Below are 14,147 nucleotides of genomic sequence, written 5' to 3' on the forward strand. Positions count from 1 at the left end.
ACCTTCGGGGCCTGTGGCGGTTGCCCCATTTGTCACCCCATATCTATTGTAGATACTGATCAATAGTAATTTGTGGGTCGTACGTCGTCTTTTTCAATGCACCGCACTTGTAAAGTGTCTTATGATGGTGGCTGTTATAGAAAGGCAATAAAAATTGATTTTTTTTTGCACCCGCACCTATCAACATGCACCTGCTGCCTGACACGACTGGAGTGTTACTCCCGTCTGAAATCAAATTTCAGGTCTTTGTTTTTAAGTTAGACAGTAGCTCGAGCGACTGTACAAGTACTTTTATTATTATTTTATTTTCCTAAAGGCCATTTTTAACAGCACGGCACCGGCGTATATTTCCCTTGCTCTCCTGCCAGTGTCTTCACTTTGGATGCGGCGAGGCGCAGGTGAGTCTTTCCAAAGTCGCCAAAAGGAGCAGCAGAGCGCAGCGCCTGAGGGAACGCGAGGGACAAAGGGCTGCAACTCACAAACTTTGCGCTCTGCTCCAAAATTGCGTCGATATTCGAGTCCGGGGACTTTATCTCGCCGCTTTTGTAACTGTTTGTCTAGTTTTAAATAGGCAAATCTCAAAGTGCTGCGCGATCAGCCATTGGCCGATTCACCAGAGCGAGATTGGGCCGCAAAAAAAAAAAATTATCAGATTGAGAATCAGGGTGGAGGAAAAGAAATTAGGCAGCGGGAGAGAAAGGCACTGAGAAAAAGAAAGAGGCAGGCACTGACGGCTGGCCCGCTTCATTAAATATCAAAAACGTCCAAGAAAGAACGCAATTTGGGAAACCATAAACTCACACAGAAAAGGGGGAAAAGGATCATCCGTCATTTCACCTCAAATATTTTAAAATCTGCTGCGGGTAAGTAGTATTGGAGATGTGCGCTATAGAATATTGTAACAGATCCACCTTTGTATCGCTGAAACGATGTGTCTGTCAAAAAAAACTGTAAAGTGAACTATTGGTTAGAAAAGAAAAATAATAATTCACAGCTGATTTTTTATCCACCTGTGTAGCCAAAGTTAAGAGAACTCGACTTTGCATTTCAGACTAGTTTCATGTTCCTGATGTTTTCTCGAGTCTATAGTCGAACAAGCACTGAAGTCAAAGTTTGAAATGGCAAAAGAAAGAAAGAAAGAAAGAAAGAAAGAAAGAAAGAAAGAAAGAAAGAAAGAAAGAAAGAAAGAAAGAAAACCTTCAGACGAGCCGGGGAGTCAAGAAAATGAAGTTCAATATGCTAGATACGCAAAAACGAGAGAAATCTGCAACTCACCGCCCCCCCCCCCCCCACCCCCCACCCCCGCCTCTGCCGCTACCCCCACGCGCAACACATATGTCAGCGTGTGTTTTTGTCTAATAGCAAAAAAAAAAACGAAAAAATGAAAGCTTATTTATTATTGAAGACGTATGCATGTAGAGCAGCAATGTGGAGCTGTCTAATGAAAGGAAATCAAAATCCACAAGTCAGTACAGCCCAACAGTTCCTCTTTTTAGATACACAGATAAAAAAAACGAGCAAAAGTTTTTGAAGAAGAATTTTTTGACATAATGTCCAAATGATAATAAACCTACATTTTTTGCTGAAATAGTTTAAAACCAAAAAAAAAAGTTTAAAATGGAGCACAATATTGGTTTATTTACTCGAAACTAAATAATATCGATCAGGAGAAATATAAAAAGGCAACTATAAGCAATAATAAATATGAAGTCATTCAGAAGTAAGATGGCGAGGATGTGTCATTTTTTTAAACTAAAATTGCCTCACGCTGACTTTTTACACAAGAAACTTTGGAAAACTTCAGGGCCGTGAAAGAGAAAACCGGCAGCTTCCGTTACAGTCCGCGGAATTAGCACATTATTAGAAAATCGACATCAAATAATAATAATAAAAATAATAATAATAATAATAACAACACGTGGGCTATGCTAACGATTGGAGCATCTGATGAAAGGTAGAGAGAAATATTACTAATAGTATACACTCTTGAAAATGAAAGTGCCAAAGTGCTTCAAGAGAGCGCTGTCATAGAATCATCCGCATGAAGGTTCCAGAAAGAAACTTTTATTTGCTCGGATCTGTAGCAGGTTCCATTAACCAGCACGTAACAGATTTGTGACCTGTCAATGGGCTCCTGATTTCCAAAGGACTCTCGCTGCCTAGACAATCACGCAGGCGCAGTTCAGGCTTTCTTGATGGCGCCGTACTCTGCTAGATTACTAAACACTGAAGATTTCTGTTTTCACAACATATTTGGAATCTTTTCAAAACCCAAAGAATACATTTAACATGCAAAGCACCTTTCCCAGAATTAAACTGTGCTTGGTCAAGCAATGGAGCTACGGGGAACCACACCCAAGTAAAAGTGCCATTTTAGTGTTTGTTGGGTTTTCTAACGACAACAACAATAAAAATAATACTAATAATAACATTAGGGAACCGGGAGGTAAACTGAGTGATGTGCTATCCATTCTGTAAAGATATCAGCTGCGCATATAAAAGTATTCGGGAGCGTATTTTCTTAAAAACAAAACAAAAAAAAGTTCAATAACAGGTGCGTACGTGCAAAAATGGCAATACATTCACAGTCCTTTGCTGATTTTTATTTCTGTGGAGACGCCTAAAACTTCGTTAGCAGACTTGCCTCTCCTATTAACCACTGATCTTTTGCTTTTTATGTTTAATTTTGAGTTATCCAATTGAATTCCTTCTTGAGTTAAAAAAAAATCTCTTTAGCAAATGGCGCTGGCAGCAGTTAAAGACTTTCTGTTTATTAAACAAATAGCAGATGTACGATAACTTAAAGCGTTATCCTAAGGAAAAAATGTCTATTGTTCTGCAGTCTCCTCGTTCATAGCAGGCAAAAAATATTGTTACAGTCAGACACATTTGCTTTTCCGCTACTGGACCCTTTAATTCTACCGTAGAAGCTGGATCACAGCACTAGATTATAATATAATATAATATAATATAATATAATATAATATAATATAATATAATATAATATAATATAATATAATATAATGGCTGCAGTGATTGGCACTGTTTTATAAAAACTGTAGGGATTTACTCTCAGTTCCTATGTAGTCCCAAGCAATTCTTGTGCAGCGTTTTTGTTTTATTTCTTATCACGTTACATGTTTAGTACATTCTGAATGTAACGGTTAATACTATTATATAAAAACTTCAGGGACTTACTTTCAATTTGCAGCCCAAACGATATCTGTGTAGAGTTTTCAAGATCACCCTGTACGTGTGTCAAGTGTTTTGGTTTCGGGATGTGGTTGATATAATCTCATTCAATAAAAGCAGTAAATAGCACTGTTTTTATAACAACTCGTTACCTTTAATTCCAGGCCAAAACAATAGATGTGTAGAATCTGAAAGATTCCCTTTCTGCACACGCTGGGTTTTGCAGTGATTGTTTTATAAAAGTCCACAGACTTATACTGTAATCCAATTCCCAGCCCAAACAATATTTGTGCAGAATGTGCAAAACTTCCCTGTGTGCGCGTTTTTTGTTTTTTTGTATTGTCATGTCATGTGGTTAAAATACTATAAATTATATGACTGTAATGATTAATGCTGTTTTATAAAGTCTCCAGGGACTTGCATTCAATTTGCAGCCCAAACAATATCTGTGTGGAGTTTTCAAGATTTCCCTGCGCATATTTCAGGTTCTTTTTTTGGTGACTAATTTAATTTAATAAAACGTAATAAATGCAGTGATTAGTACTGTTTTATAACAACTTTTTGGACTTACCTTCTATTCTCAGCCCAAGCAATATCTGTGTAGGATCTGGAAGATCTCTTTGTGCACACAATTTTTTGTTATGTGGATAATATAATATAATATAATATAATATAATATAATATAATATAATATAATATAATGTGGTGATTAGCGCTGTTTTATAAAAACTCCAGAGATTTAAATCCCAGCCCAAACAATATCAGTGTAGAATTTGCAAGATCTCCCTGTGCGTGTCTCATTTTTTTTCTTCATGTCCCGTGATTTCCTTCTGCACCCTGAATTCCCGGATGCAGTTCATGTACTAAATTGTTAATATCGACTTCTCCGCGGCTATGTCCGGTAGTGGGCGAGGGATGATGGCAACCGATTATTACTGCCTGTCGGGATATTTTTCTCCCATGTGAATCCTTAATTAGATTAATACAGTACTATACTATACTATACTATACTATACTATACTATACTATACTATACTGTAATGTGTGATTTCAAATACGCCTGCTCCTTGTATTTCGATAACATTTAAGGTTATGAATCTAAATGAGTTGGCATTTATGTGTATTTGTCAAATAACATATCATTTCATTGTTATATATTTCGAAAACCAACAGATGTATTCTTTAAAACGGAATAAGTAAGAAAAATGCACCCCTTCTCGTGCTCGTCTTCGGGTAATTAAGTAAGCAGGCTGCAGAAATCGGCAGCTATACCACAGAGCCGTTAATAATTACAGTTAGTCGAAACATGCAAAACAGAAACCACCCTTCTAAAATTCAAGGTGCCGTAGCAGTTCTTCAGAGCGATATCACAGAAGATCCGGTTTTGACATCTAAAAACAGCCCCTGTAAAGATCGCAGAATTAACCTTTTCTTTAGATCTGTAACAGGTTCCATAACAACCATGAATAATTGATAACAGATTTATTAAGTACCGCTGGGATCTTGATTTTATCTAGCCGCCTATATTGCAACACTGGCTCTGTTTTTCTTGATTTCTGTTGTATCCTGTTAGATAGTCAGACATTAAAGATTTATGTTTTTTTCCGCATATTAGGAACCTTTCCAAAGACCAAAGATCTAACTTCATATGCAAAGAACCCCCACAGAATGAAGTAGTTTTTTGTCAAGCAAGAGTTTTACGAGAAACCACATAACCGTGTAAAATGCCGATTATTTTCAAGCGTGTACACACTTTTCAATTACTTTCTTCTCAGGGGTTATTCATTTCGATTTTCATTTAAAATCTAAAATTAATTTAGATTTTCCGAACGACTTGTGTGACTACAGCTGATATTTCTGCCGGCCCTTCGGTCACGTGGCCGTCCCTCATTCATTCCTATTGGTGCGCGCCACTAATCGATAAAAAGTTGACTTAAGCCGTGTTGGCGTTCGATGCGACATATTAATTTATACAGGATACATTATGATATAAAAGGTAGAGGGTACCGACTTTCGTTTATTTATTTGTTTGTTTTGTTATTGTTTGTACGTCCAATATGTACTTCGTGTTCCAGGAATTCAAAGAGAACGAAAGCTGCGACATTTTATCCTTGATGTCAAATGTAACAGCGTGTCGTGTTTTCCAGTGGAACTGCCAGTCTTGAAAACAGTTGCCTACATGTTCAGAACGACTTTCAGGGACAAGAACGGTGTCCTCTCGAGCTTCCAGCTGCACGTTCCTTTACTCCCCACTTTAAAATCGAGTCTTTGTAAGAATGGGGGACCCTGCACGTAAAGAACGTGCAGACCCCACACAGACATGGCTCGTTAATCCGCGAGACACGCACACGAATGTCACGTGCGGATGCGCGATTGTCCTTGCGTGATCGCGTGCCTGTGCGAGGAGCTACAATGCGCCGTCGCTCCAATCAGTCCCTGTTTAAAACGATTTTCTTTTTCTTTTTTATTTCCTTGTTTCCTGAATTCTGTTGAGATTGGAAAGATTGCTCTGTTTTCTCCCTCACAGCAGAGTTGTTAAATTTGAATAAGCGCAAAAGTAGCGTCATTTGAATGAGGGTTCAGTCACTGCGTCCAACGTGAAATTTGAATCGCACTCAATAATAGCAGGGACCAGTCGCCCGAAGCAGACTACTTGTGACTCACTGCGACTTTATCTTTACAACATTTGAAGCTAAAACGACAACCTAGCCTAGTAAATATTAAGGTCTGGTGTAATTCTTATAAAGAACGAATGAGACGTTTACTTGAAAGTTTACATTTTAATATCATTTTTTGTTATTATGCTTAAACGAATTCGAATATTAGGGAATCCAAGCAGTAAAGATAACGCCAAAATCTATAATCAGGTTTAAAGCACATTTTGGGTTGGGTGGCCTGTCTCTGATAAGCTTCAAAGCTTATTAAAAGAATGAGGTATGTGATATGAGGCGGCAAGGAGGCGCAGCGGTTAGCGCCACTACCTCTGTTATGCGTATTGGTTCTTTACTGGGTTGTGTGTTTCCTCGGGGAGCATTGGCTTGACGCAGAACCAGTTCATTCTGGGAGGTTTTATTGGCGTATGACGTTGGTTCTTTGGGTTCTGAGAAGGTTTCTAACGTGTGGACAAAACAGAAATGCGTAATCTATAGTAGGCTACCTAGCCTGCAGGCCCCAAAGTTAGTGTGGGTTACTGTATGCAGCAAGAGGCGTTTTAACATCAAGAACCCATTGGGATTTTACCAATCTTCTATCTGCTCCTATTATGGACCTAAAAAAAAATAAGGGTTCTTTCCGGTGGTTGGTTCTTTTGGAAACCAAAAAATGGTACATAAAGTTTGAAGAGTGTACTTCACATCCCTGAGGTGTCTCTACCTTTAGCAGTTATTAGGGGCTTATAACCCCTCCTCTGATAATGCTATTGGTTCTACAGGTATGTTAGACGGAGAAGGTAGGAGGTCCCATGTGGGTTTTCATGCAGCCATCCATGCATGCCACTTTCGAACGGGAGAAAGATAAATCTGGGCACCAGAAGACCAGGGTGGGTTGTACACCTTAGATCACAGAATGGGGTGTGTGGTTCTCAAATACTGGAAGCTGGGTGCCAGAGATCAGGGAGTAAGGACCCTCCTCCCATGGGTTTTCACACAGTCATGAACACAGAACACTGAAGGGGAGGAAGTTGAGTCTGGGCTCTAGAAGACCAAGGTGGGTTGTACACCTTAGATCATGGAATTGGGTGTGTAGTTCTCAAAGATTGGAAGCTGGACACTGGAGATCAGGGACTAAGCCCCCCTCCCCCCCCCACACCCCCACCCAATCCCAACGACACCATTGGAAAATCAATGTTTTTGAAGTTGAATCCCACAGAGTCCCCCTCCCATAGAAGCACCCCAGAACAAACCCTGCCTGATAGCACCCTGGTTCCTGCTATGGTATCTAATTATGCCAAACTCCCAACAATCCTGAACAGCAGGTAGACAATGTATGAGTGGCTGCATCATACAGTAAATGTAAAATTTTAATCAGAAAAAGATTTGCAGTTTTTTCACTGAATGCCACTGCAAGATCTTAGATGTCAAATTCAAGTATGAAAAAGATAGTGAGGGCCATATCAGCTATGGGTACTATCAAAAATGGATGCAAGAATATTTAAGAATTCAAAGACGGCATTCCAGAGTATCAGCTCATAAACAAGGACATTAGAAGGTGCACATCATTCTTTAATTCTAGCCATTTTTGTGTAAATACAAATTGGTTCATCCATTTGTCCAAATTTGGAAAAGTCTGTTTTTTTTGGCAGCTCCGAAGAGGGCAAGTTAACCAATGCAGAATTTACCTTCCACCCGTACTGTATAGTTAATTCAAGAAACAAACCCTAAATGTGAAATCCCAAAACAAGTGGTGTATTTCACCTGCCCTGTGTGCCAGTGTCAGGACCGATGTGTGCCGCGTCAACATTCGTTTCTGGATGGGACATTTGATTGTCAGCATTCTCCCACTTGGCTGTGATGTCCCTCGGTTTCTTTCCGGCTTGAATATGTATGTATACAGGACTATGCGTTGTATTCTGGGAATGAATGTTATCTTTGAAAGCAAGTTAAATACATATATCTCTTTCTGTACCATATTTCTCTGTCTCGTAATTATTTCCACCATGGGTATTGGTCCTAATCAGTTAGAACATCAGTACAATTTAGACGAGAACAGGCCATTCAGGCCAACAAAGCTCGGCAGTCCTATCCACTTAATTCTTCTAAAAAAACATCAAGTCGAGTTTTGAAAGCCCCTAAAGTCTTACTGTCTACCACACTACTTGGTAGCTTATTCCAAGTGTCTATCGTTTTTTGTGTAAAGAAAACTTTCTAATGTTTATGTGAAATTTACCCTTCACAAGTTTCCAACTGTGTCCCCGTGTTCTTGATGAACTCATTTTAAAATAACAGTCTCGATCCACTGGACTAATTCCCTTCATAATTTTAAACACTCCAATCATGTCACCATTTATTCTTCTTTTGCTCTTTTAATCTTTCCTCATAACTCATCCCCTGTAGCCCTGAATCAGCCTAGTCACTCTTCTCTGGACCTTCTCCAGTGCTGTTATGTCCTTTTTGTTGTCTGGAGACCAAAACTGCACCCAGGACTCCAGATGAGGCCTCACCAGTGTGTTATAAAGCTTGAGCAGAACCTCCTGTGACTTGTACTACACACATCAAGGTGCTATATAACTTGATATTCTGTTAGCCTTCTTAATGGCTACTGAACACTGTCAGGAAGATGATAGTGTAGAGTCCACTATGACTCCTAAATCCTTCTCATGAGGTTTACTCTCGATTTTCTGACCGCCCATTGTGTATTCAAACCTCACATTTTTATTTCCTATGTGTAATACTTCACATTTACTGACATTAAATTTCATCATGCACAAATCTGCCCAAGCCTGTATGCTGTACAGGCACTTTTTAATGGATTTAACGGATTCCAAATTATTCGCTGATCCACCTATCTTGGTATCATCTGCAAACTTAACCAGTTTGTTGTTTATATCCATCCATCCATTATCCATCCCGCTATGTCTTTGGACTGTGGGAAGAAACCCATGCAGACACGGGGAGGACATGCAAACTCCACGCAGGGAGCACCTGGGAAGTGAACCCAGGTCTCCTAACTGTGAGGCATCAGCGCTACCACTGTGCTACCGTGCCACCCTTGTTGTTTATATTCCTATCTAACCACTCTTACCATCGGCCAGTTCTGATGAGGTTCCTCACACCATCACCCTCTGCTTCCTGTGTCTGAGCCAATTCTGCACCCGTCTACAAACATCACCCTGAATTGCCACCTCTTTTAGTTTGATGCCCAACCTCTCATGCACTGGAAAAAGTATAACTTTGCTGTTGTTCATTCAACGTAAATTTTCTTTTTCAAGCAACTTAAGATTAGTCATTTAGTGTTGTAGCTTGAAATATTTGGTAAAAAAAAAGTAAAAAAAAATGTTTGTACCAAAGTAAGTTATGGTGGAGGGAATAAACGTAGAAATCCTATTTCAGTTAACTTAATATTTTAGTTTGTTCGTGTGCCGTGTTTGAGGGGCCGTTTGTATATTCTTCCAGTCGAACTTTCCAGCATGCTGGCTTTCCAACTGCCAAAAAAGAAGAACAACTTAGAAAATAGATTTAGTATAAAAGAAGAGAATTGCACACAATCACTCTAAATGATTTGCCTCAACTTAAAAATTGTGGGATCAATAAGCTAAAATAATTATATTGGTTCAGATTGAAAATATTAAGTGTGAATCATCACCTTTTTTTTTCAGTGTGTGGCACCTTATCAAATGTTTTCTGAAAGTCAAGATAAATAATCTCATCTGCTCCACTCTGATTGTATCCTTTTGTTGCCTTCTCATAGAATTCCAGCATGTTATTAAAACACAACCTCCGTCTTCTGACCCCATGCTGACTGTTCAGAAAAAACTCCTATCCTTGCCATGTGCTGTTCAATATTATCCTTAATAATTCCTTCCATTAAATTGCCTGTGATGCACGTTAAGCTTACTGGCCTATAGCTGCTTGGATCTGCCACCATTTTTATATAATGGGATAATATTTGCAGTTTTCCAGTCCTTCGGAATCTCTCCAGTGTGCAGTGACTTCCTAAAAATATGCGTCAAACATTCTAAAAATATGAATCAGTCCTAAAGTTATACATCACTTCTGCATCAAGAAACACACCCAAGGGAGAAAGAGCACCCCTTGCTGGATACAGCTGCCATCTCAGACTTTGCCATGCCCACTGTGTCTGCTTGTCTTTCATAGCTTTTCCTTATTCTAGTTTCTCTCTTACCTTGTCCATGTCTCTTTACAGCTACCCCTGTCACCTGTCCTGCCATGCCCCGCTCATTCCTCGTCAAGAGTAAGAAGGTTCATACCTACAGTCAATACCAGCGCTTTGCAGAGGACGAGTGCATCATGCCACCCGCCTGCACAGGTAGGTCAGGCACCTGTATACCCTTCTTTATGTGTGCATCCAGCTGGCATCCAGCATTACAGACAACAACAGGTTTGAGAGGAATAGAATTTCACACCTCACAGACATAATCTAGTCATGGTTAAGACCAAGGTCAGAGATCTTGAGGTGTCCTAAGGATGATGTACACCCAGAATCAATGAGGAATCAAATAGGAGAAACACTACATGATGGGTCTGGTGTGTGAACGGTGATTGTCCAGATGGATATCAGAGAGTTCAAATTTCTAGTAAGGCTGGCGATGGTGACACATGGAGTCGATGGAGGCTCTGATCGGGGCTCTCAAGAGACTGAGTGTCTGGGCTTGCGAGTGTCCTGATAAAAACCAATTAGGCTTTTAATGACCTCTTATGCACATCAGCAGTGTGTCTGTCTGCGGAGAGTGTCGACCTCGTTAAGAAGTTTACTTACCTCGACGGTGACTTTCATGACCCTGGTGACTCTTCCTATGAAGTCAGTAGACGGATTGGAAGAACATGGGGTGGTCATGAGGTCACTGGTAATGGGTGTGTGGCGCTCCTGATATCTCTGCAAAAGGACGAAGGTCCAAGTCTTTAGAGTCCTGGTGCTCCCTGTTGGTGAGACACGGACGCTATCCAGTGACCTGAGATGAAGACTGGACTCCTTTGGTGTCTCTTCAGAGAATCCTTGGGTACCGCTGGTTTGACTTTGTGTTGCTCACAGAGTCCCGAATGAAGCACATTACCTGCATTATGAGGGAGTGTCAGTTATGGCACTACGGCCATGTGGCGCAAGTACCTGAGGGTGATCCGGCTCATAGGACCCTCATTGTTGAGGACCCGAATGGCTGGACCAGGCCACGGGGATGCCCACATAACACCTGGCTGCGGCAGGTAGAGGGTCATTTCCAGAGGGTGGGACTGGACTGCATGTCTGCCTGGGGGGGCTGCCAACTGGCATCCTGAGCTGTCTCGTCGTGTGGTGAGTGCAGCTGTACCAGTGCATGCTCCCCAAACTGACCTGACCTGACCTGCTGGTGATGAATTTGCTAAAGCTGATCATCAAGCAACAGTTAGGGACCTCTGTGAGTCGTTGGTGGATGGAGCTGACGTGATTAAAGGAGGTTCTTGCTGATTAGTGGCTACAAGGTACAAGTGTAGATGGAGCTGAGGAATTAAAAATATGGTCAGATGCTGGAAGAGCAAAGTGTAAGTCCAACCATAACCTTCACATGCCCACTCACTCTCTTTAAATATATGCGTCTGAGTGTGTGTATACTTGCATCCATTCCGATCATCCACAACATTCAACGCACAGGCAGGTGAAGTGGCTAACATAGATTATCTCGTTACCATGGCAACTGACAAGTGGTGGGATGTATCAGGCAACGAGTAAACAGTCGGGTCTTAAAGGTGATGTGTGGGAAGCAGGAAAAATGGGCAAGTGTGAGGATCTGAGCAGCTTTGACAAAGGCCATCTGGGTCAGAGCGTCTCCCAAAACAGCAGGTTCTGTAGGGTGTTCCTGGCATGCCTGGTGGTTAGTGCCTACAAAAAGTGGTCCAAGTAAGGACAACTAGGTCATGGGCACCCCAAAGCTCACTGATGTGTGTGAGGAGCAAAGGCTTGCCCCGTTGTCCATGCAGTTTTGTCCATGAGAGAAATGTGTTAGAACTCACAGCACATCGCAGCTTGCTGCATAGCCACTGACTGGTCAGAGAGCCCATGTTGACCCCTGTCTACCACTGAATGTGCCTACAATGGTCATGTGAACATCAGAACTGGACCATAGAGCAAAGGAAGAAGGTGGCCTGGTCTGACGAATCACGTTTGCTTTTAGATCATGTGGACTGTCGGGTGTGTGTGTGCCATTTACCTGGCTGAGAGATGGCAGCAGGGTGTACCATGGGAAGAAGGAAAGGCAGTGTGATGCTCTGGGTGATGTTCTGCTGGGAAACCATGGCTCCCTTCATTTGTGTGGATATTACTTTGACATGTGGCACCTATCTGAAGATTGTTGCAGACCCTGTGTGCCCCGTCATGGTAGTAGTATTCCCTGATGGCAGTGTCCTCTTTCATAATGCAACCTGCCACAGAGCAAAAGTTGATCAGTAATGCTTTGAGAAACATGAAAAAGTGTTCATGTGTTGACTTGACCTCTGAATTTACCCTGATCTCAATCTAATCGAGGATCTGTGAGACCTGCTGGAGAAACAAATCCGATTCGTGGAGGCTCCACCTCACAACTTACAAGACCTGAAGGATCTGCTGCTAACATCTTGGTGCAGATACCACAGGACACCTTCAGAGGTCTGGTGGAGTCCCTGCCTCGACAGGTCAGAGCTGTTTTGGCCGCATGAGGGGAACCCACACAATATTAGGCAGGTGGTTTTAATGTTGTGGCTGATCGATGTTAATAATATGTGCAGATTTATAAAAATGAGTCACTGCCCGCTGCCCTTCTTTAGGGCAAATGGCCATGTTTACCCCTTTACAACAAGAGAAACCTACTGATAAAAGCCGAACCTTTGCCACTTTTTGGCAAACTTTGACATGTGTCCACACATGGACGGGAAAAGCTGTACAGACAAATGATCACAAAAGTGTGGATAACTATTGAGCTACCTTCTTAGATAGATGTGAAAGGCGTTATACAAGGTGGGCACAGTATCGATTAAAAGTTTTACAGCACTTCAGTTTTTATGGAAATGGATGCAGTTTAATGTCTTAATGTTTCATGAAATCAATGCATAGAACAAATAAACAAGAACAAAAAATAATAAGTCAAGGAATCATTAAGTGTACAAAATTGTATTCCAATTTTTCATTCCTCAAAGTAGCCTGCACCTTTTGCTAATATAAGAGCCAAACCCTTTTGATTCAGAATGCCAGTCACTCTGTGCCAGTCACCAACTCTGCCTCCAACAAAAGAACACCAGACCATCACACTTCATCCTCCATGTCTGACAGTTGCTGTCTCACACTGACGAACCATCACCATCACCAACTCAACGGCCTACAAACACCCTGCGTGATGAACTCAAGATTTCAAATTTTAATTCAAGACAGCAGTGGTCCACAGCTGGTATTTCAAAGCCATGTTTTGCCCTTCAAGCAAAGGCTTTCTTTTTGCCACTCGCCCTGTGAAACCTGCAGCACAAAGTCTCCTCTTCACAGTGGAAACTGAGATTTGCTTTATGTCAACCTGCACTGTTAAGCTGTGCTTGAAGCTGTTCTGCTGTGGGGCGCCTTGTCAGGTGACCCTCAGAAACATGTCTTCTGATTGGCTGGTGACTTTGGTTCCACCAGATCTCTTCCATTCAGAGTTTCTTCCAGTTTGCAATTGCCTTTTGGATTGTGTAGGACACCACTGGACTCGCTGACACTTTTGTTTGCAATTTCTCTAATGAAAGGCCTACACTTCTAAGGGTAGTGATGCTCTATCACATTTTCATTTGTTAATTACCTTTTTCATGCCATTATCACTGGACTATTGTCCACGTCACACTTCAGAAGGTGTCTGAAAGGGAAGAGCGATCGCCTGGATTGCGGCAACTACAGGGGGATAACACTGCTCTCGGTGCCGGGTAAGGTCCTTGCTAGGATCGTCCTCAATAGGATCCGTGATCACTTGCTCACCTACCAGCGACCAGAATAGTCTGGTTTTACGCCTAAGAAGTCTACCATCGACCGCATCCTGGCACTGAGGGTTCTCATGGAGTGCAAATGTGAATATCAGCAGAGTTTCTTTGCAGCCTTTGTCGATTTTCGTAAAGCATTTGAGCTGCCCTGTGGGACATCCTGAGGGTTCGCAGGATCCCCTCGAGGTTGCTGGATATCATGGCCGGCCTGTACACTGGTACTGTGAGTGCTGTGCAGAGTGGAGGCAGAACCTCTGTGTTTTTCCCAGTTGATTTTGGGGTTCATCAGGGGTGTGTTCTGCTCCTACTCTGTTCATTGCTTGTATGGACTGG

General features: G+C 41.6%; 1 protein-coding gene across 1 annotated transcript in view; it reads left to right on the forward strand.

Annotated features, from left to right (window-relative positions):
* Positions 1-565: 565 nt before the first annotated feature.
* The window catches only part of gfi1b (growth factor independent 1B transcription repressor), a 41,174-nt gene continuing 27,592 nt past the window's right edge, over positions 566-14,147 (forward strand). Inside the window, exons 1-2 of the mRNA XM_028808579.2 lie at positions 566-863; positions 10,054-10,176. Coding sequence (XP_028664412.1) covers positions 10,077-10,176 — 100 coding nt within the window. The 5' untranslated portion in view covers positions 566-863; positions 10,054-10,076. The remainder of the gene's footprint in view (positions 864-10,053; positions 10,177-14,147) is intronic.

Source organism: Erpetoichthys calabaricus, chromosome 9, assembly GCF_900747795.2.
Source record: "Erpetoichthys calabaricus chromosome 9, fErpCal1.3, whole genome shotgun sequence".
Classification (NCBI taxonomy): Eukaryota; Metazoa; Chordata; class Cladistia; order Polypteriformes; family Polypteridae; genus Erpetoichthys; species Erpetoichthys calabaricus.